This window comes from Osmerus eperlanus, chromosome 12 (genome assembly GCF_963692335.1).
Source record: "Osmerus eperlanus chromosome 12, fOsmEpe2.1, whole genome shotgun sequence".
Lineage (NCBI taxonomy): Eukaryota > Metazoa > Chordata > Actinopteri > Osmeriformes > Osmeridae > Osmerus > Osmerus eperlanus.
Genome location: NC_085029.1, coordinates 952,224 through 975,479, shown reverse-complemented (window position 1 = coordinate 975,479; position 23,256 = coordinate 952,224). Strand labels below are relative to the sequence as shown.

The window sequence follows — 23,256 nt, the reverse complement described above, 5'->3', positions numbered from 1 at the left end:
GCCAAGAACTTGCTCCGGGCGTCTGGAACCATCACCATCACCTTATCCCCTGGAGCAAAGACGCGTAGGCGGGCCTGTCTGTTATACGCTCTCCTCTGGGCCATCTGGGCCTGCTCCATATGTTCCCTCACAAGAGGGAGCACTCTCTGCACCCGGTCTTCCATGGCTCTCACATGGTCAATGGTGGTGAGACAGGGGGAAGGCTGTTGTTCCCAGGTCTCCCTCGCCAAGTCCAGGAGGCCACAGGGTCGTCGGCCATACACCAGTTCGAACGGGGAGAACCCAGTGGAAGCCTGGGGAACCTCCCGGACGGCAAAGAAGACGTATGGGAGCATTAGATCCCAGTCCCTCCCATCTTCGTCCACCACTCGTCGGAGCAGTCGTTTCATGGTTTGGTTGAACCTCTCCACAAGGCCGTCTGTCTGGGGGTGGTAAAAAGAGGTTCGGAGATGTTCGACCCTCGGCATCCCACACAGGTCCTTCATCAGGCGGGAGACAAAGGGGAGCCCTGGTCTGTCAGGATCTCCTTGGGAACTCCCACTCGACTGGTGAGGAGAACGATTTATTTGGCGATGGCCTGGGATGTGGCTTTCCGTAGCGGGATGACTTCTGGCCACCGGGTGGCGTAGTCGACCATGACTAAGATGTATTCGTGGCCCCGGGATGATGGAGGGAGGGGCCCCACGATATCCAACCCGATCCGCTGAAACGGAACATCTATGATGGGGAGTGGTACCAATGGTGCTGGAGGTGGTCGCCGAGGTGCAGTGCGCTGACAAACTGGGCATTGTCTACAGTGTCGTTCTACGTCCCCTCTCATGCCGGGCCAAACAAAGCGGTCACGGATCTTCTCCAGGGTGTTAGCCACTCCCAGGTGTCCACCCAGAGGGTGGCCATGGGCCATCCTGAGCACCGCTGGAACTTTGGGCCTGGGTAAGACCAGCAGATCCACTTGCTCACCTCTGCGTATCGTGTTCTGGTAAAGGAGGCCATTCCGTACCAGGAAGTAGGTATCTGGTAGCCGGCCACCTCCCTGTCGGTCCCCCTCGACCACCTGGACCTGTCCCCAACAGTGTTTCGGGTTCTGGTCTTCCCGCTGTTCCCTCCTCAGGGAGCCCCCACCGCCTGGAAGCGAAAACACAGACAAGGGGTGTGAGACGTCTGGAGGCTCACCTTCTGCGTCGGCTTCGGTCTCCTCTTGACCCAAGCAGGCAGGAAGAGGAGGGCTTGTTAACACTTTCTGGTAGGGTTGGTGAGGCGGGGCCCTCTTCTTCCTCCGGGGCCTCGCTTTGGCAGGTGATAGGGTCCCCAGGTCTGGCCAGTCGCGCCCCAGGAGGAGGGAAACTGGAAGGCCTGGGACAACGCCTACTGTTAGGTCTCGGACCTGTGCCACAGTCCCCTGGATCTTCAGCGTTGTGGCAGGGACGTGATGGACGTCTCCATGTACACACACAACGGAAAGAGTGCCTTCGGTGCGGTATTGAGGGTTCAGCACAGAGGGGTGCACCAGGGATATAGAGCTCCCTGTATCCAGCAGGGCCTCTACGGTCCTTCCTCCCACCTTTACCGGCCAGGTTGGTGCTTTGGGCCATGCCGAGCCGTGTACTGCACACCCAACCTGCCATGGTTTTTCCCTGGATAGGTTGGTGTTCAAGCCTGGGTCTGTAGGCATGGGCTCGTCCCAGGCAGTGGGTGCCCTGGAGGCTGGGGCCGGCCCTGGACGGGGCCAATCTTCTCTCCGATTGACCGGAGGGGGCCCCTTGAGGTTGGGGAGGAAAGGCGCAGCTTCCCAGTCCCTTTTCCGAGCGACTGGGATGGTCCGGAAAACCTCCGCCTTTTCGACAGCCACCGCCAGCTCCTGTAGGTTGGATGGGGTGTGTATGCTGGCCATGTGGCCCCAAGGTCCTCAGAAAACGCTCCACGGTTACCCATTCTGTGATTTCGCCGGGGTTGAGGGGGTCGGGCTGCAGCCAACGTTGTGTGATCCTGTGGAGGTCATCGATTCGCTGTCGGACAGGGAGGCTGGGGGGTCTGACTCCAGGCATGGTACTGCTGCGCTGCCATCAATGGGGAAAGGCCAAGACGGTTCAGGATTTCTGCCTTCAGCCGTGGGTACCGGAGGGCGTCCTCTGGGGATAACGCCTGGTGGGCCCGTTGAGCCTTCCCTGTGACGAAGGGCGCTAGGATGCCATCCCACTTGTCCGGGTCCCAGCCTTCATGCCGGGCAATCACCTCAAAGGTGTGAAGATAGGCTTCAGGATCATCGGTCGAAGTCATCTTTGTCAGATGCCGTGATGCAGCCTGTCGGACCGTGCCCTCCTCGACACGCATGTGGATCAGCTCCTCTGTTATCTGGCCAAGCCTGGCCGTCAGGTGGGTTGTGGCACGCTGCTGCTCTACAGTCAAATCTCCCGGAAATCGGGGATTTTGTATTTCGTATTTCACGTTTTATTTATTTGAATGAAACAGTCAGGAACATGAAATAACGTTAGCCCCATTGCCAATAAACTAGGCTAAATCATCACACATTCTACCTATGCTCTTGCGTTAGCAAGATAAACTAGTTTACAGTCTAGGTGTTTTCGCTATCTAGCTGTTGTTGCATTCCTTGCAAATCAGCGTTAATAAAAAGCAGATGAGCTAGAGTCTAGCTAACATTGACTAGACGGGCATGATGTACCGTAGCGTAGAAGATCCATGTGCAGTTTGACCCTCGACACCGATCATTTTACCAAGGACGTTTAGAAAACCTGGGACAATGTAAAGCAGGATTTGTTGCTGTTGCTGAAAAGAGGTGCGTTCCGACCTTATGTTCATCACAACCGCAAGCTGTTGTATGATTTTGTCGGTAACCGTTGAGGTGAAGGTAAAGGTGGCTTTTTCAAAACTTACCGTTTTACAGCGAATTTTTTTTATTGAGATTTACATAGGAAAGAGGTTCACTGTATGTCAATTTTACCCACTGAACTGCCGTTATTCAACTGTGACCCATTTAACCCTTGTGCTGCCTTCGGGTCACATGACCCAAAGGTTCATAACGAACCATCGTTGTGTTTACCCAATTTTACCCATTCAAAAACAAATACATTTACATTTATTCATTTAGCAGACACTTTTATCCAAAGCAACTTCCAAGAGATAGCTTCACAAAGTGCATAGGTCACTGATCATAACAACAAGATAGCCACAAAAACATTGCGAGTAGCCAAAACATGAAGCACACATTGTGAACAACCAAAGTAAGTGCCAAAGGGAAGAACCATAAGAGCATGTAGTTACAATTACAACAAGTTACAATTAAACAACATGAACCGCTATAAGTGCAAGTGTACCTGTGGAAAAAAAAACAAGCAACAATAATAAAAACAATATATCACAGCAAGTAAAAATTTTTTTTTTTAAACAGTTACCACTAACCACAAGAGCAACAAGTTTCTGAGCAAGAGTCATTGTGATCCTTGAGGAAACTAACATCGGGTCAAGCGAACCATTCCTAAGTACCGTTGTACTCCCGGAACAAGTGCGTCTTGAGCCTTTTTAATAAAATAACAAATAAAAATAATTTTATTTTAACTTTCGCAATGTGGGGGGTCTGTTTTTGCACGCGGTAAAGTTGTCGCAATACGACGGTGGGTCACAATGACTGATGGGTCAGAATGACCTGAAGATAGCACAAGGGTTAAGTAAACTCTTCTCCTGTTTTCACCCTGGACGGCTCTCTGTGTCACAGTAGCTGCCTGACCAGGAGGAAAGACCCTTTGTATTTAATACATCAGCAGGTGTGTCCTCTGTGCCTTGTGAGATTGTCTCGCTCGGGGTATATCTGGCCTCGCTCGCTCTGCCTAAACCTAACGTGGGTGCGAGTAAAGGTCTTTGCACACTGGACGCGTTTTTTTCGTGCGTTTAATTCGCAAATGAATAATAATTTTATTAATTCATATTTATCTAGTCAAAGTAAGCTTTCACACTAGAGACGTTATTTCTCTGAGCGATTTTGCGGTAATTATTTTTTAAACCAAGGTCAGTTTTTCTGAGGTTTTGCATCGACATGTACACATCTGACCAATCAAAACGCATATTGTTGATTACATCACATAATCAAACTATCAAACTACTTCTCAGCACCCAGTTTTATATGATACAAAAGAAAATAACTACAAGGACAACGAGTTTAAAGACAACATATGGAGAGGAATAGCACAGGAGCTTCAGTGTGACGATTGGTGTGTGTATATCAAGCTTCAAATGTAAAACGTATTTGTTTAAACTTCCAACTACACTAGATAATGTTAAAGCTAGCTAACTATAACAATCTTATCTTCTTCATGACATAAAAGGGCTTTGGAAAATTATTTTCATATTGTTTGTTTTCTGTCTCAGATTCTATTAATTAAAAGAAGCACCAGCTGATCATCGCTTGATGTTGAGTCCATTGTTGTTTTTTCCTGTGGCGCGAATCATTTTAGAACCTTAATAATTTTTTCGCAAAATCGCGTTTTGAGGTGCGTCATACATTTTTCGAAATATTCAATAGAATTATTTATTTGTGTCCCGTCCAGTGTGCAAAGACCTTAAGGGACACAATACGCTTGTTTGATTGTCAGGTGGCTGAGCATTTAGGGAATCGGGCTAGTAATCTGAAGGTTGTCAGTTCGATGCCCGGTCATGCCAAAATGACGTGTCCTTGGGCAAGGCACTAGCCTCGGGGGAATGTCCCTGTACTTACTGTAAGTCGCTCTGGATAAGATGGTCTGCTAAATGACTAAATGTAAATGTAATTGGTGCAAATGGTCCCCATCTGTAGATTATTATATATTTTTTCACTTTTTAATGATACAGCACAATTTTATCATTGATGGCAAATTATTTTGCGGACCCCATTTTGAGAACAACTGAGAGAGCCAGGCACTGTTGAAGTCCACCCGTGTATTGCTCAACTCAAAGACATGCTGTGTCTTTGAGAGAGATGCTGTTCTCGCCGTTTAGATTATCTGTTCGCATTTGCGAAATTAATAGGCCTATAAAGTAAACAGCTGTTAGGCCTATAAGGTAAACAGCTTTCGATGACAGTCATTAAAAAGAAGCAGACCCTGGAAAAAATTGCCTCAAGCTAAAAGTACAAGTCAAAGCAAACGGGATCGACTTAGGTATAAGCACTACAGCTTAGCAAACAATGTTAGTTTCCACCAGGATCACAATGACTCTTATTGAGAGACTTGTTGCTCTTGTTGGTTAGTTGTAACTGATTTAAAATTATTGTACTCGCTGTGAAATATATTATTGTTGCTTGCTTTCTACAGGTACACTCTTGCACTTTTGAGGTTCATGTTGTTAAATTGTAACTTGTTTAACTACATGCTCTTATGGTTCTTGCCTTGTTCTTGGCACTTATTTGGTTTTTCACAATGTATGCTTCATGTTTTGGCTACCCGCAATGTTTGGGGCTATCTCGTTATGATCAGTGACCTATGCACTTTTGTAAAGCTCTCTCTTGGAAGTCGCTTTGGTTAAAAGCGTCTGCTAAATGAATAAATGTAAATGTAAACAAACTATCGGGATTCAACTCAGCTTTAGTTAGCTCTAGCTATCTTGTTGAAAAATAGATCTGGACAAACATGCATCTTGAATTGTAGATTTACATGACAACACAGGTTATTTATTTGAATGAAACACAGTCAGGAACATGAAATAACAATCCATTGCCAATAAACTAAATCATCACACATTCTACCGATGCTAGATACAGGCAGGATACGTTAGCATTGCTAATAACTGTTAGCGACAACATCATACTACAGCTTGCGGTTGTGATGTGATAAGGTCGGAACAGCACCTCTTTTCAGCAACAGCTTTATAGCAAATCCTGCTTTACATTGTCCCAGGTTTTCAAAACTGTCCTCAATGAATTGGTTCGAGCAAATGTGTAATTGAGGGTCGATCTTCTCATAAACCAACATCACAGCCCATCGAGTGTTTGGTTCCTTAGGAACCAATCTTTGTAATTCTGTGGAAGTACACAGCGCAGCACGCAGCAAATTTTGGGGTGTGACAAAGGTACAGACCAGAGCCAAAAAAGGTGGAGGTTTTTCTAAACCGACAGTTTTACAGCTACATTTTTTTATTGTGAGATTTGCATAGGAAAGAGGTGTCAATGGACTTTGAGGTTCACTGTATGTCCATTTTACCCACTGAACTGTCGTTATTCAACTGTGAAAAGGTAAATTCGGTTCTGCAATGACCCCTTTAAACTAGTGGTTCTCAACCCTGGTCTTCAGGGACTGCTCTGACACCCCTGATTCAAATGAATGAGTCGTAATCTAGCTACGCAGAAGCCTGAACCAGGGTTGAGAACCACTGCCTTAAACCATAGTTTACATTAAAAAAATTGAGAGTACAGTGTTATATTGACAACATGGCAAAGCATTTGTAAACATTGACACAACGACTTGTCATTCTGACATGTTCACTGACATGCATTTTTTCCTTTGAGGATTCTGAGCAGTTTACCAGCAAGTAATCTACTGTGTTGCTGTTTCTACGAGTTGTTTTCAGAAATAACTTTTGCAAAAGTTAAATAGGATTCTAAACATTTAGCAAAGCAACTGAACTTTTATTTTAAAGAAAAAGGCGGCATGAACTTGTTTAAAAAATATTAGTTCTCGGCATTAACTTTACAAGTCTCATATTGTTCTTCCAAACCTAGTTTCTCATTTGTATCATGAGGGTTACATGCACATTACTGAAATAAAATATAGAAATTAGATTTAATTAATTTTGCTAGTGCATCTATACCATAAAATCCCAAAACATTGTTTTCTTTTACTGACAGTTAATATCATTTCATAAAAAGTAATAAAAAGTCATGATTATTAATGAATGCAATGTTTATTTTATTTTTCGTTCTATAATGTTTACCCCCCGCTACGGAAAAATGCATTTAGCAATATTTTCCCATGAGCACTAGAGGTCACGCCAATGATTTGATGATTGAAGTACAAGTACACAAGGGGCCAGCTCCCTATTGCTGTTTCCTGAGTTTCTCTTTGAATTTCTGCCAGGTATTGCAATGCAAACTGAGTATTTATAGTCAGCGCACAGTCAATTCCACCACATAGGCCTGACTACAATTGTTACTGTTATGAAGTGCAGCTAAATTCTGCACCAGCAAGCTGATGCACTAAAGCTGCTGTAATATGCCAGGTTTACCTAGCATGAGTTGTACTTGGTTCACATGTCAAACACAAACAATCTCACATCCTTACTGGTCCATAGGACACTACACATGTATGTGCCAGCCTAATTTGTTAACATTTTGAGTACTCCAACAGTTTATGAGCCTCAGCCATACTGTGCTAATTTGTTAACATTTTGAATACTTCAAAAGTTTGAGCCTCAGTCATACTGTGCTACATGGACTTTAGGTCATGTGTTGTTCATGTGGGTCATCATTGTTCTTGTGGGTTTTCTGTCTCGACAAATGTTTTTTAATGCTTTATTCATTACATTTATCACATTTTAATAAGTTCATTTGCAAAGTGTACACAAGTTGATTTGTTGATTTTGGTAGGTACATTTGAAGGAATGTAAAGAAAATCAACTGGCAAAGGTAAAACATTGTACAATTAGACCAAACTGAAGTAAAAATGTATTAGATATTCTTTTATAAAATAAATTTGATATGTATCTTCAATTTTAAATTGGCACGCCTTCAGAAATAACTTATTCGGTCATTTAAGAAAGGTCAATTATTATAGAGATGGATCCATCATTATAGATTACCGTTATTAGAGGTAGTTCAGTCATTATAACATTTACATTTACATTTAGTCATTTAGCAGACGCTCTTATCCAGAGCGACTTACAGTAAGTACAGGGACATTCTCCCCGAGGCAAGTAGGGTGAAGTGCCTTGCCCAAGGATACAACGTCAATTGTCACGGCCGGGAATCGAACTGGCAACCTTCTGATTACTAGCCCGCTTCCCTAACCTCTCAGCCACCTGACTCCCTCCCTTATAAAGATATGCACTTTGTGTAAGAAAGGGGAAATTGCAATACAATAGAATACAGAGTGCATTTTAGTTTAGTTAATCACAAAATCAATGTGCATGTTTATGTATTCTCGGGCCTTGGCTCCTAGTTATGGATTGTCATGCATGTAGTAAAGATTGGGCTGGCCCTGATTCTGGTTGTATGGATTCCTGTTGTATGGGTTCTTCATCTCATCTGGGTCCTGGTTCTAAAAAGAATAAAATACTTTGGGATCAGTGTAAAATGATAATAAATATGATTAAATATATTATAACATATTTTTTTTTTTTCCTTCTTTGATTAGATTCACAATATATTTAAAAGTCTTTACTGTAGCTAGCTAGTTCATCTGGCACTCACTTGACCGTTATATAAAACACATGAGCGTGTTATGAGAAAATAATGCATTAAAATCTGCAAGGCTTGGAAAATTACACAATGAATTGTTGAAACTTCATACTGTTAATAGATAAAGTGTATTTCTCATTGGTGGCTAGTCTGGCTAGTAGTACAGGGTCATATGAAGGTTACCTTAGCAAAGGAAATCAAAGTGGAACCTTTAAGCTTAGTTGGATTTTTCCTTCTGTTTATTAAATTCCAATTTTATTACTTTTGACTGAATCTGAACCAATTCTTATATTTTAAATAACCCTCATCACTGATGAGAAATACACACTTTACATTCAACTTTTTCTATAATATTAAAATCAAATTTTCAAATGTAACAGACTGGTACACTATTATTTTGAGTAACACCAACACAAGCTCTGCTGTTGGGGATGCAAAGCCATTGCAATTGAACAGTTCTACACATTATTTCATACTTGTATGTTTTATATATCCTCATCAACACTTTGTTACTCTAACGCTCTTCTTCTGTCACCTCCCACTCTCTTACCCCTCTCTTGTCCCTGATGATCAGAGCATGTTGGCTGCCACTCTCCGTCATCTCTAGGTTGCTACCATGATTCCAGCTATTGTTAGCCTTGGCTCTAGGAATTTGAGGTACCCTTGTGTTAGCATTAGCTTGGAAAGTGGTCATTCCCACATTGGTAGCAGGAGCTTTGGTAGGATAGGATCTTTCATAGATGTTGTTTTCAGACTTCTCCTTTGATGGTCTAAGGAAGACAAGTCACAATCATTCCACCCATTTGAGATTTTTGGTACTCAGGTATGGTTAGCAGAACTAAAGGAATAGTACATACTTAGAGCTTAGAAAAATATAGGAATACCAAACATGATGATGTCAAACAATTTAGCACTGTCCAAACAGTTTTCATTATTTTCTAAATATGATAAATCTGTTAAACGTTCTCATTTGCTTGGTGATATCTCATCTTGGAGAAAGGGTCAAGGAGCGAGCATTTGATTGACCCTTGATGGAATAGTTGCCTATGTTGGACCAGCTTCTAGATAACCAGCTTCGATATTAGTTTTGTATTGGCAGACGGCAGACGACATGGTCCACTATTAAGGCTCACTTGCAGAGATGCATGAGTTCCCTGCAAACCTCCATAGAACTGCCTCAGAATTCCTATTAATTATCAAAGTTTTAGTTTTTTCTGTATGTACACAATTCTCTGGTAAGCAAAGAGGTGGATAGCTGTGGAGATTTATTTTATGTATGCATAACTGGTGGAAAGCTGTGTAGGCTGTGCAAAAGATTAAAAAACATTCTAAGGGATGTAGACTGTCTTCATGAGTGTGTGTGTGTTTGGTGTGTGTGTGTGACTAACTTGAATGCCATTGTAGACAGAACAATGAGCGTGATGAGCAGCACACCCCCGAGCACAGATCCAACGATCACCAGAGTTAACTGCCATCCTATACAGAGAGAAGGGAGATACAGGCAGGCAGGCGCACACACACACACAGAACAACCAAGTCAGTTCGTAAAACAACACAAGATCTAAATTAATATGCTGCAAATATGATCGGCTTGGCCATACTTACTCTCGTTGCAATTAAATCCAGAAAGACCAAATGAACATCTGAAACACAGTTTTTTAAGTTTTAAGTCACAATTTTTTTTAAGTTCTTTTAGATATATTATAAATGTCAACTTGATGGCCAGATGATCACATTCTAAAGATAAGATCTGTGATGGCAGAAATGACTTATTAATCTAAATAATATCTTAATTACTCACTTGACACAACCATTATCCTCTGCTTTTTCCCCACTAGGACAAGCTGCAGAAAAATTCAGATGAAGAAATATGGTTGGTGTACCAATGTAAGGACACATACTGATACCAATGGACCAGAGACAAATCTCATGGCCAAATTATTTTCTGTTATGTAAAATAAGACTTTTAGTGAGTAATCTGTCCTATGATCGACGAGCCTAATAATCAGTTTAACTGGAATTCCTAAGTCATAACTGGAATTATGGTGGTGTAAAAGTTCAGCCAGATAAGGTGGCGCCAACCCATTTAAAACCTTGAAAGCAAGCAATATAATCTTAAAATAAATTCTGAGACTGACAAGAAGCCAGTGGAGAGGCCAAGATTGGTGTGATATGTTCTTGCTTTCTTTTTACAGTTAAAAGACAGGCAGCTCCATTTTGCACTAACTGCAGACAACAAAGAGATGACTTCTACACCCACGTACACAAAATTACAATATCTAGCCGAGAAGTAATAAAAGCATGGAAAGGTCTATTGAAATCTTTGGGAGAGAGATAGGCCTTAACCTTTGCTAAGAGTCTTAACTGAAAGAAGCTAGTTTTGACAACTAAAATAATCTGCCTATAAAAGAGCCGAAAAGCCATAAAATCGAAAATAACACCAAGATTCTAAACAAAAGATCGATAGAGAGAAGCTAAAGAGCCCAGAGAACCAACATGGTCACCCAACAAGTCAACTCGTCCAAACATAACAATCTATATTTTACTTTCATTAAGAGTGAGAAAGTTGTCGTTTTCGTTGTCCTTTAATGGGTCCAACAAAGACTGCACAGAATCTCTACTTCAGCAGTTTTCATCAGCAAATAGATTTGTACATTGTCAACAAAGCAGTGAAAATAAATATTGTGTTTCTTAAAAAATGTACCACAAGGGCAGCATATTGTACAGTGCAAAGAGGAGGGGGTCCCAAATGGAACCTTGATGAACCCCACACGTGAGAGGGTCAGTACCTTAGATGCCTACACACTTGTTCAAGGCGTGATAGAAGGATCCTATGATCCAGTGTCAAAGGCAACAGTCAGGTCTAAAAGCACCAGAATAGCAGAGGTCCCTGAATCAACAGTTACGAGAAGGTTATTAAAAACTCTTAAAAGCGCTGTTGCTGTACTATGGCATGGTTTAAAACCAGACTGTAACTTTTCCTGGATGCCACGATTATCTACAAATGTTATCATTTGATAAATTATTTAATTTTTCCAAGACTTAAGACTGAAATGGTAGCTTGGAAATAGGAGAGCAAATGAGGATCCAGATGAGCCTTTTTGATAAGAAGCTGCACTATAGCATGCTTAAAGGCAGCTGAACCCACCCTGAAGTAAGACAAGTGTTTATCAGAATACGAATACTAGACTCAACCGTATTAAAAATGTATTTCAGAAGACATATTACACTGCTGTTCAACCTCAGGGATCATGTATTGAATTTCTACCCCAAAGCATTTGGCTTTATACAAATATACATTTAATTTATAGCATTCTTTATTGCAACATTAAAGACTCCACTATGAGAAACTAAACTGTGCTGAAAGATCATTTAAGCATTGTTTTAAAGACCACTAATATAATTAGCATTGGTAATGAGAAAACAATGCTTTTATTTTTTATGATTATTACAGCCTCAAAGTCATAATTCAACATTTACAGATAATTAAATAAATAAATAATTAATCTGTGGACCACTTGTGGCTATGGTTGGGTATCGTTCGAAAATGTTTGATACCGATGCCAAACCGATACCTTTCAATTCGATATAATACCTTCACAATACTTTTTTCGATACTGTATATTGTGAAAATCGATCAGGATTTTCAGCAGGTTACTGATATATATGTATAATGTATAAATGATTATACATTGAGCACCATAATTCATTGGACAGATGTTATTTTTGTACTGTACTCTAGCACATTGACATTAAAATTATACAATGACAACAAGGAGAATCAATATGATTGATTATTTTTGTATACATATTTGATGATCGTAAGTAACCATTGGCACTGCAGTAACTTGAACCTGTCCCTTTTCAGTCAGTTAGCATCTTATGGAGAAAGATAATCATGTCTGCCTTTTCTGGGAGGGCCCCTCCCTGGTGAAAAGTGTTTTCCATTTTTGTTTTTCATGTAATATATTTTTCTAAACAATAACTACTCTTTTAAGCATGACTGTGTTAACTATACACAATAACGTGTTGTGTGTAAATATATACACAAATTCTGTTTTGGGATTTGCTTCATGCTCAACATCTTGGGCGCTAGAAAAATCGAGCGCCAACCAACCTGCTGGCGATAGGTGAATTGCTGATTGTTGCTGACAAGATATACCATATTTAGCCAATCAGTGTCCTCGAAAATGATGCCTAAAGGGCGCTGAAATAATCGCCCCAAGTAGAGTCTACAGTGATTGTGCAACTGTAGGGCCTACGTTACGTTATTGAAAATGATGACTCAAGACACCGGATTACTGGAGGTGCAGCTGTTGGTGTACAGGGAGAAGAGCAGAGGGGAAAGGACGCAGCCCAGAGGAGATGTGGTGCTGATGGACAGGAAGTCTGTGATCCACCTGCAGGTGGAGTTGGGCACGTTCAGCTGGGAGAGCTTGTCCTGAAGCAGGGCGGGGATGATGGTGTTGAAGGCAGCGCTGAAATCCACAAACAGGATCCTGGCGTAGGATGCTGGGGAGTCCAGGTGCTGTAGGGTGAAGTGGAGGGCCATGGTAACGGCGTCATCCACACGCCTGTTGGCTCTGTAGGCAAACTGCAGGGGGTCCAGGAAAGGGTCTGGGATGGATTTGATGTGTGCCAGCACCAGGCGCTCAAAAGACTTCATTACCACAGAGGTCAGGGCGACAGGTCTGTAGTCATTATGTCCTGTTGGCCTTGGCTTTTTGGGCACAGGGATGATGGTGGAAGACGAGGTCTGTAGTCATTGAGTCCTGTTGGCCAGCTAGAGTTATTAGAAATGACGGTTGGTCTCCTGCTGTAGGCTAATACCGCACCGTTTTCTTTTTAATGCTCACAATCTTTAATTTAGTGAAATGGTGCGTTCATGATAAAAGTAAGTTGTTTGGTTGTTGTTCTTAGTCCTATGATTGTTTAACCTTATTTAATTCTGTAAAGTTTATAAATAGTCTATGTAGCGGTGGGACTGTGGAATGTTAGTTTCGTTTTCGACAGTGGTCGGATTTTATTAACATAAGGTTAATAGACCTTATAATATTTGTTTAATTATGATGGCATTGGTAACATATTATTTGTTGTATATTCTGTAATACACTGTGTCGGGAGTGTGATGTTAATTGTCTACGTTCTGTGTTGTTTCAACACCACCATTCATGTAGGCTAAGAAACGGAAAACTCCGGTAATTTCCTAGCTATAAATCTAGAGCTACAAAAGAAAGCTGTGTCCAAGAATTGTGCTCTAACTGACTCTCCTGGATACGGTGTTCATTTTAGGACATCCTCAGATCTCAGACTTAATTCTCATTCTCAAACGAAAAGTCAAGTCTCAGACCAAAAGTCGTCAGACTCAGGCGAAACGGGTTCAGTCTCAGAAAAAACGTTGTCATTCTCAGACAAAAAGGCGTCAGAAAAACCTCTGTCATTCTCATACAAAACGGCGTCAAACCAGACGGCGTCAGAAAAACCTTTGTCATTCTCAGACAAAGCAATCCTGCCTTCCTTTGATTGTCACCAGACAAGGGCAGCAATCCTGCGGTATCAGGCTGGAGCAGGGGCTTTTCACAGGCACCATATTTTTCGGAAAACAAGCTTCATTTTCCATTAGCCACACCCCACCAGAATGGGAGCTTTGTGTTTGTAATTCGGAGTACATTTACATTTTACATTTAGTCATTTAGCAGACGCTCTTATCCAGAGCGACTTACAGTAAGTACAGGGACATTCCCCCGAGGCAAGTAGGGTGAAGTGCCTTGCCCAAGGACACAACGTCAGTTGGCATGACCGGGAATCGAACTGGCAACCTTCGGATTACTAGCCCGATTCCCTCACCGCTCGGCCACCTGTGGGGTCAGGTGGCCGAGCGGTGTAAAGTACAGGCCACACTGGAATATAGGCCGCACTTTAAACGGGAACAACGATACCGTAGCGCCGGCTTGCGTTGAGCGGAACAATGCTCACGACTGCACAGCAAATTAAGCAGAGTTAAAAGTCTGGTGTTGATTAAGATATAGTCAATCAAACTCTATTTGGAATTGATCTAAATCTTTATGTTGTTAAATCTGTTGGATTTCACACTGCACCACAAAAGAGTTGGGGTCAAAATGGAGTGTTATAATTGTTATTGTGAAACCAACTCTCGGAGTTGTCAGTCTCACAGCTAGGGTGTAACCAGAACATTCTCTGGTGTAACTACCCTCTAGCCTGATGGGAACAATAATCTCGCGAGAGCAACCATATGGCGGGAGTCAAGTAATTTACCTCAGTCGCTGCACAACGCAACTGGAACGCACATCAGTTTTTTTGTTCGAAGTCAGTTGAAGAAATCTTGCTGCATTGTGTCGGTAAGTAACAGTTAATTAGATTACCTAATGAGTGATATACAGATGGAAATATGTATTTAGACATTGGTAGAGCTATGATATTTATAGCTAGCTAACTGTTCGGCTGCCGTTTTTACTCCAGCCAGGGCTAATGTCAGTTAGCTAGCAACCGTAACGTTAGCCCAGAGCGGACAAACTAAGTCTTCGCCTACTATACAGTAACTGGCAAGCTAACGTTAGCAAGCGTTTGTTTCTTCTACTGTCACACGTTTTCTGATTACTGGTCTATTAAGTCTAACTGTGAGCTAAATGGAATTTCTGTTGAGTTTCTAAAGTTTGGCAATGTAAGTTGTGACGTTACTTCAGTTATGCCAACATTCTTTTGAATAAAAAAAATGTCTAGTTAGCAAACCTAGGTAGTCTAGCTAAGAGCTCCCACGTGTAAGCCGCGTGGAAGCAAATATTCTGATATGAGGACTGTGTATATGTATATCTAAATAACATTTTGATTATCAGACGTGTAGATAGTTAATTTGAAGTTACAATAGTACAGTTAATTTGAAGGATTCCTTTCTAAAATAAGCTTTTTTTTTTGCATATCGTTCACTCAGCGCCACGAGTTACATCGCGTAACTCTCTTCACAATCGAATGGAATTATTTCATGCAACATATGCGCAAACTTTGAAGTGCATAACAACTCCAGTTTGACTACCTTTAGGCAGAATGCCATGTTAAAGCTCTGCTTAGGGCTGAGGTTAGCTAAGCTCTTCGACTTTTCTGCTGGTATCTAATGATGATGCTTAAAACAGGTGCACGTGGGTATTTATTTCCTACCGACTGACTCAGCCTGGCTAGAAATGGCTGCTGGACAAGTGGAAATTCAATAGGCTTTGATAAAAGACTATTAGCACTGTGCTAATTCATGTTGTTTTCATGTGCTAATAACTCTTGTTTTAGATACGCATGACTCTGGCTCCTATTTGGACCTTATTAGTCTGGCTTGAATAACATGTTTATTCTATATAATTTTACAGGAAATGTTGGCGAAAGTGGAGATTGGAGGAGTCCTAAAATATGTGAAAATTCCAGAGACTGATGAAGTATTTCAATTTGATAAGTTCCTTCAAGAAGGTTTGTAGTTTATGGCTATATGTTTTGCATTCAATACTGTTCTCACTGTAGTTGAACATTCAATGTTAACCATTCTCTTAATAAAGAGGTCAAAAGTACGAGTGTTATTAGAATATTAATGACAGTTGTCTCCAAACATGAAAAAATAATCTCCATGACTAATTTATATTGTTATTGCTGTGTACTATACTTTTTATTCTTCTAGTGAAAGATAAGTTTAGTCTGCAGCTAGACAGCTTCAGTGAGGGCCAGCTCACCATCACAGATATGTCAGGAACAGGGGTGGATGGAGATATCTTTGATGAGCTTGTCAAGTCAGGTGTCTTGACCTTCAAGATTCCTTTACCAGTAATGGGTAAGGATGTGGAGGCAGGGATTTGATGAGGTATCACAGGCAGCGCCAAGTAGAAGGCACAGTTTTTTGTCGAAATATATTTTTGAGGGACCTCAAACTATGCAATAATTTGATATACTATTGATCATTATCTTAAATACATATGATATATACATGGGTAGTAATTAAAGAAGAATATATTATGCTCAGAACTTTTTAAATTTGTATTAAAATTGTTTTGTTACTGATGGGTACATTTAAATTGTCTTTGTTCTGTCTGCCATTTTGTAGATCTGGATGTTGAGCTGGTCGCAGATCAAGCATCCTCCTCTGTACTTACTTCACTGTCCCCAACTTCATCCCATTCATCCTTGGTAGTGACAGAGACTGCACTATCCCCAGCTTTATCCCATTCTTCAGATTCTACAGTTATTCTTGAATCCACAAGAAAGAGGAGGAACCCAACAGGGTTAATGGATCAGAATGAAGCAAGACAAGTAAGCTTTGAATACATCCATTTCAAATCCTCAATTAATTAGTTTTTTTTTTTGTACAAGTGTTTTGTAAATATATTCTCAGTAAAGTAATGCCATTAGAATAATATAATTATTCTAATGGCATTACTTTTTAATTATTAGAAAGTTGATGGTGTTCTAAGGGCGAATCCAAAGGGTGAAGAAGTCTTCAACGAGTATGATAAGACTAAAACACTAACAGATGCAACACGTAAACAAATGGTGAACATCCTGGTTGCAGACATGATGGAGCTACATGGGTAAGAATTGCATGTCACTTTGTTATTGGAACAGTCATGTGTCGTAGCTAAATAATGCTGTTCTGTGTTAGTGGTAAAGGTGTATTTATTCTTACAAAACATACATGCTTAAAAGTAAACTATGACTTATTTTGAAAGGAGGATTCCACCGTCAAGCGTGAGAACAAATTATGCACTGGGAATTGTGACTCTTTTTCCATACCTCCAAGATCCATTGTCCAAACATGGATATGTAAGTTCTTGGTTTCTATCTGAAAACCAAATCAGTGTGATTTCAATATTTTATTCAGTTTTCTAGTTTGTACTCATCTTGTTTCAGATGAGTTTTTATAGGTTGCTCACCCTTGCATTTTCCACCTGTTTTTGTAATATGTTTTGCAGTATATTCACTGTCTACAATTATTGTGTTGAGTAACTTATTCTTAAAGTAAAGCACGAGATGCCTCTGTTTGGGTCTTTCTTTAAAAAGGAACACTACTATGATCCTGAGGGTAATACTGGCTTCATTTCATGGAGGATCAAGACGGTTCAACGCAACACCTTTGCTGGTTCACGGGCTCGTTCCAAGACTGTTCTTCAGGATGGTCCGAAAACCAGACGAGAATCACTGTTAACCTGTCAACAGCTATTTGGTGAGGATTGCAGGGAGGCGATATCTACAATAAGACATTCCAGCGATGAATCTGTGGTTAAAGAGAAGATGAGAGCGACTTTCCAGTATCGACAGAAGATGGTTGGTGATGATGCATCATCTTCAGTCCTGGATGTGTTCCCTCGTTTCCTTGATGTACCTGGATTGGTAAGAAAAATCTTTTGCTTTGGTAGTAGTAGTCCTGTCCAGTATAGAACAGTAATATAGTACAGTGCAGGACAATAAAATAGTCTACTGCACTATACTATAATGTCTTTAATTTTCTTTCAATCTTCCATTTCAGTATTTGACCTTTTATCAATTTTGTCAGGTATGCTTAAACCTTTATATTAAAATATTGTTTTCTTTGTTTGTAGATCGACCAGGATTTCTCGATGATGTTTGGTGACAAAGTTTCTCAGAAGTTCCTGTCAAAGTGGTCAACTTTCTTCAAGCCAAAAATCATCGCAGACTGCAAGTCTTTAAAGAATATAGATGAGTTGCTGTCAGCAACTGAACCCGAACCTGAAGACAACAACGGTCAGTATAAAAAGTTTTGCTAAAATATATATTTCAATGTTATACTAACTATACTAAATAAATACATATATTTGTAATGCCTTTAGGATGGGACAGCGATATGTCCTCAATCCTTTTGCTGCTGCATCTGCTCCCTCCAACTTCAAGGGGCCAGAAAAAAACTGCCAAGATCAGTTCAGCTCAAGCAACCAGCCATCTTGTTAGATATCTTAAGGTATGCAAAAGTTCCTTTTTAAACATTATAGATCTGAATCTACACCAAGAATCTCGGAATGGATCTTGGTATTCTGAGACAATTGTCATTTTGCTCTATATCTGCAGAAAGAGATGTGATAGTAATTTATGTCCCTTTACTTACCTACAGGAAGGAGCCAGTATGACTACCTTCCTTCAGAGTGCCGATGCAAGACAACCGTTCCTCCTTTGCATGGGTGAGCAAAAGAAAGATATCCAAAGGTTCTACCTTATTATCGATGGAAAACCAATCCCATGCAAGGCACACACATCAGTGGCAGCTTTTGATGAACTGTTCAAAGCTCACTACGTCTTCAGTCTCTCATATGACGAAGCTCTCTGTAATTTCTACACATTTATCCAAACTACTATTTATAACATCGATGTCGGAAGAGCAAAGGAAAGCCCCCGTGTTAAAGAAGTTCGAGCACGACTGCTGCAGCGTGATGCTGTAACCGATAAACAGCCTTGAAGATGTTGACATGTTTTGTATGTAAAACTAACCACAAAACCTGTGTGGTTCTTTGTCAACATTTAAAATTCCAACATGGTTTATATCCTGGTAAAAAGTTGCGTTTAAAATGTGGAGAGCTACGTTGCCCATTATCATTTTGTACTTATAGTGGCTTCCGAAAGCACCTCAGCAAGGTGCATAGTCAGATTGATCAAGAGATTGACATTGTTCATGATGTTTCTACTTCTTCTACTTGTGAGGCGGAATGTTCAAATGATCGCCCAGCTTTTGTTGCCACTTTGCAAAACTCACAAAGCTCTGTTGATACAAGTCAACTATTGTCAATGTGTGGATCAATTGTTGCGCATTTGCAAGCATCGGGTATCTCTGAAAGTGCTGTACAAACAATTGTTTGTTCAATGGAAGAAGTTGTCAATGATGTTAAGAGTCAGGCACAAAATGCAGTTCTTAAGACATTGTTTTCAGAAAGTACTGACACTACAGGATCCAGAATAGATGATTGTTTTGATCAATTAGGTAATCCTTTTTCAGAATTAAACACAGAGTCAAAAAGGCGTAAATATTATGAGGAAAAATGGGAAATAAATGAACCTAAAGAATGTGTCCTCGGGGTGAGACTGGATTTGCGCAGAGATAGAATAACAAGGGTATACAGTCAGGTTCCTGTAACAGACAAGTGCATGTATGTACCCATTCTGGGTACACTTAAATCCATATTCAAAAATGATCAAGTAAGAGAAAGCTTTCTACAGGACAAACACAGTGAAAATGGCATTTACAAAGACATCAATGATGGGTCATATTGCCAAAACCATGCCCTATTCTCACAGCAAAAGCATGCTTTACAGATTCTACTATATTACGATGACTTTGAAACGGCTAACCCTCTTGGTTCCAAAAAGGGGATCCACAAACTAGGTTGTGTCTACTTTACTTTAAAAAATCTTCCACCCAAGTGTAACTCAGTTCTGATGAATGTACATCTTGCAGTTCTGTTTCACTTTGAAGATCTGAAAAAATACAGTTTTGATGTGATACTAAAGCCTCTTATTGATGACCTGAAGCTTTTAGAAACTGAAGGCCTAAAGCTTCCTTGTTTTGAACAACCATTGTTTGGCTCAGTCATTCAAGTAACGGGAGATAATTTGGCTTTAAATGGCTTGTTGGGCTTTGTAGAATCATTCAGCGCAACCCATTTCTGTAGATTTTGTTTAATCAGTAAGCAAGACATTCAATCTATATTTACTGAAGATCATCCTGGGTTAATTTTCCGTTCCAAAGAGCTTTATACTGAACATTGTAAGGCACTAAATGAAAATCCTGAACTGCGGTCAATATATGGTGTTAAAAAGTCATGTGTACTCAACTCCTTACAGTATTTCCATAGCACTGACAACTATGCTGTTGACATCATGCACGATCTGCTGGAGGGTGTAGTACAGTACGAACTTAAGCTGGTTTTTGAATACCTTGTTAAACAGGACTATATCTCTTTGAAAACATTGTCAGACAGGATACAGAGCTTTAATTATGGTTACACAGAGCGTAAAAACAAACCAAGTGGGGTCAAAATGGATGATAAGAGCAAACACCTGGGTTTGAATGCCATCCAGTCATGGCGTCTCCTGCGTAACACTCCACTAATATTTGGTGATGTCATTGAAAAGAATAACAGTCACTGGAACTTTCTGCTGCTTCTGATTCAGATTGTCAATATAGTGTTCTCCTACACCATAACTGATGGAATGATATGTTACTTGAAACATCTGATCTGTGATCACCACACTCTGTTTAAAGCTTTGTTTCCTGACAAGAAGTTGATTCCCAAGCACCACTTGATGGTACACTATCCCAGATGCATTAAAAAAATTGGCCCTCTTATCCACATCTGGTGCATGCGATTTGAAGCTAAACACAATTTTTTTAAAAGATGTGGCAAAATTTTTAAGAATCTCACCAAATCATTAGTAAAACAACATCAGCGTCAATTGGCATTTAACTATGAAAATTATTGCTTTAGAAGGTTTGAATTTGGTCCTACATCATCCAAAGAAATCTGCAACTTGCAAGGTGGGGAAGAAATTAGTGAGACATTACATTTAGAAGCCTGTTCAAATGTTACAAGTACAAGGTGGGTCAGATATTACGGTACTGAGTACCAGGATGGGTTGTACATATGCACTGGATGTACCGATGATCTCCCTGTGTTCAAAAAGATCTGTGATATTATAATACATGAACAGCGTGCTTTCATAATATCCTGTAATGTAGAAACAATGTACTATGATGACCACTTAAATGCATACTGTATTGAAGACCAAATGAATGAGTTTTCTGTCATCTCTGTGAAAGAACTGACTTATTTTAGACCATTTGACAAGCAGTGCTCTAATGAGAATAGTCGAAGAGCGTACATAGTGCCTTATTGTTACATTTAGATAAATTGACAGTAATGAAAAAATATTAAGTAATGTTGATGCATTTGAAAAAATAAAACTGTTAAAGTAATCAACTTGTCATTCATATTTTTTATTGACCAAGATTTTTCATTATTGACATTTATATTAAATATTTTTTTGGGGGGGGAGTAACAGCAATAACACTTTATAGTGTTAATGAGGCAACTCCTTTATAGTATACAAATCACACTTTAAGAGTTAATTTAATTACTCCTGTGAGTGTTAATTTCTAACACTACCCACTGGTGTTGAGAAACTAACGCTTGAGTAGTGTTAAATTTCAACTATAAAAGAGTTAAAATTAACTATATAACAGTGTTAAAATGGCAACACTTTAAAAAGTGTTACATTGACACTGGAGTGTGGACCCCATGGGACACTTTAAAAGTGTTAAAATTAACTCCAATAGTGTTAATTTGAGTCTGTCGATTTTGCTGTGTGTTTATTTAATCAGAGAACACATTCCCAATGGACAGCTTGGATAGCCATCTAACTAGACAAAATTCCCAATCATGGTGAACACTCAAATTATCTAAACTACAGACCTTAGCATTACACATATCAAAACAGAACGAACACAACAATAGAACTCTGAACAATGCTTATCTAACTAAGCTAATGCCCTTAACTTCGTAGGTTTTCAGCTTGCAGCGGGGCATTCTGGGTACCAAGAGCATTACCGCTACAATACCAAGCAATGCACGAGTATAGGCGATGTCGGTTGTATGTCCAGAAATAAAGCCAATTCTTTAGTGGCAAAATCCATTGTTATGTCTACAAAATTATTTCATATATAGTATAAGTTTATCTAGCTTGCAAATCCTAAGTGTTACCAGACGAATCTTTTCCCTTTTTTGGAGGGAGCCTCGTAGGTTACTTGTGTGCGTGACGTGGGTTTGTTTGACAGTTGTGTAAGGCTGGGTGTCAAACCTGCCCCCACCTCTCATATGCTAAAGTCTGGAGTTTCTGGACGGTCTCACACCCCATTCAAGATGTGGTCTGATTGGTTGTTCAGGTGAATAAAGGGAATTGTAATGCATTGTTCTGTGGATTCTTCATCTCCTGAGACCTTTCTCCTCAGTTCTCCCTTGTCCTACTGTCCCACTCTTGCTTTCTCTCTGATTTACAATTATCATGGTAGAGTAGGTAAGATTTAAAGCCTTCATTTTGTAACATGTTTGCCTTGTAATTGATTTCATTCATTTGCAATGTTATTAAATGCGTATTTCATTTTGACCGTACTTTGACCATTCTTGCTCTGATTTAACCCATAGAGTCAAATAACTATAATTCTATTTGTATTGGCATTATTTGGTTCATGCTAATACACTGTTCAGTTTCCCATCTTCCTTTAAACCATAGGGGAATTCGTTTAGGTTGTTTGGCCAATATTTAACCCCCTACAGTTGTCTTAGCAACTTGGCCCGGGGAATGTGTGACACAAGTAGACAGTTTTTTTCCCTGTCGATGTATGACTTTACTATTTGGGTTACTGTACACAGTACATCGTCCAAGTTAACGTTTAGCAACTTACTGTTACAAGTAATATTATTAACTAAGAAAGGCCGGTTCGCATAAAAGGCTACTTTGGAGTCCTTCACTGTTTCTCCGGTGCACTGTGGATTTGTCCCGGCTGCAAATTTACCAGCAGAGCTGCCAACTCTCACGGTTTCGCCGTGTGACACGCATTTCAAACATTTCTCACGCTCTCACGCCACACATTGTATATCACGCTGAAAAGGCAACGCCAAACAAGTAGCCAAGCTAACGTTGTAAACAGTAACGGACGAGGCGCAGGTTAACGGAGTGAAGCATCATTGACGCGCAAACAGCCGTGTAAACTCGCCTGGGGGGGGGGTGAAGCTTGCGATAGCTCGCCCCAGGGGGGGGGGGTGGGGGGGGTTGCTACGAAATCTCATGCCAAGGTTTTTGGAAAAGTTGGCAGCCCTGTACCAGCAACG

The 23,256-nt window shown here is 40.5% G+C and overlaps 1 protein-coding gene across 1 annotated transcript in view; it reads right to left on the bottom strand.

Moving 5' to 3' along the window:
* Positions 1 to 8,138: 8,138 nt before the first annotated feature.
* The window catches only part of LOC134031618 (protein HEG homolog 1-like), a 92,853-nt gene continuing 77,735 nt past the window's right edge, over positions 8,139 to 23,256 (bottom strand). The window contains exons 7-11 of the mRNA XM_062475326.1: positions 10,179 to 10,221; positions 9,983 to 10,020; positions 9,766 to 9,853; positions 8,928 to 9,147; positions 8,139 to 8,237 (exon numbers count right to left, since the gene is read on the bottom strand). Coding sequence (XP_062331310.1) covers positions 8,139 to 8,237; positions 8,928 to 9,147; positions 9,766 to 9,853; positions 9,983 to 10,020; positions 10,179 to 10,221 — 488 coding nt within the window. The remainder of the gene's footprint in view (positions 8,238 to 8,927; positions 9,148 to 9,765; positions 9,854 to 9,982; positions 10,021 to 10,178; positions 10,222 to 23,256) is intronic.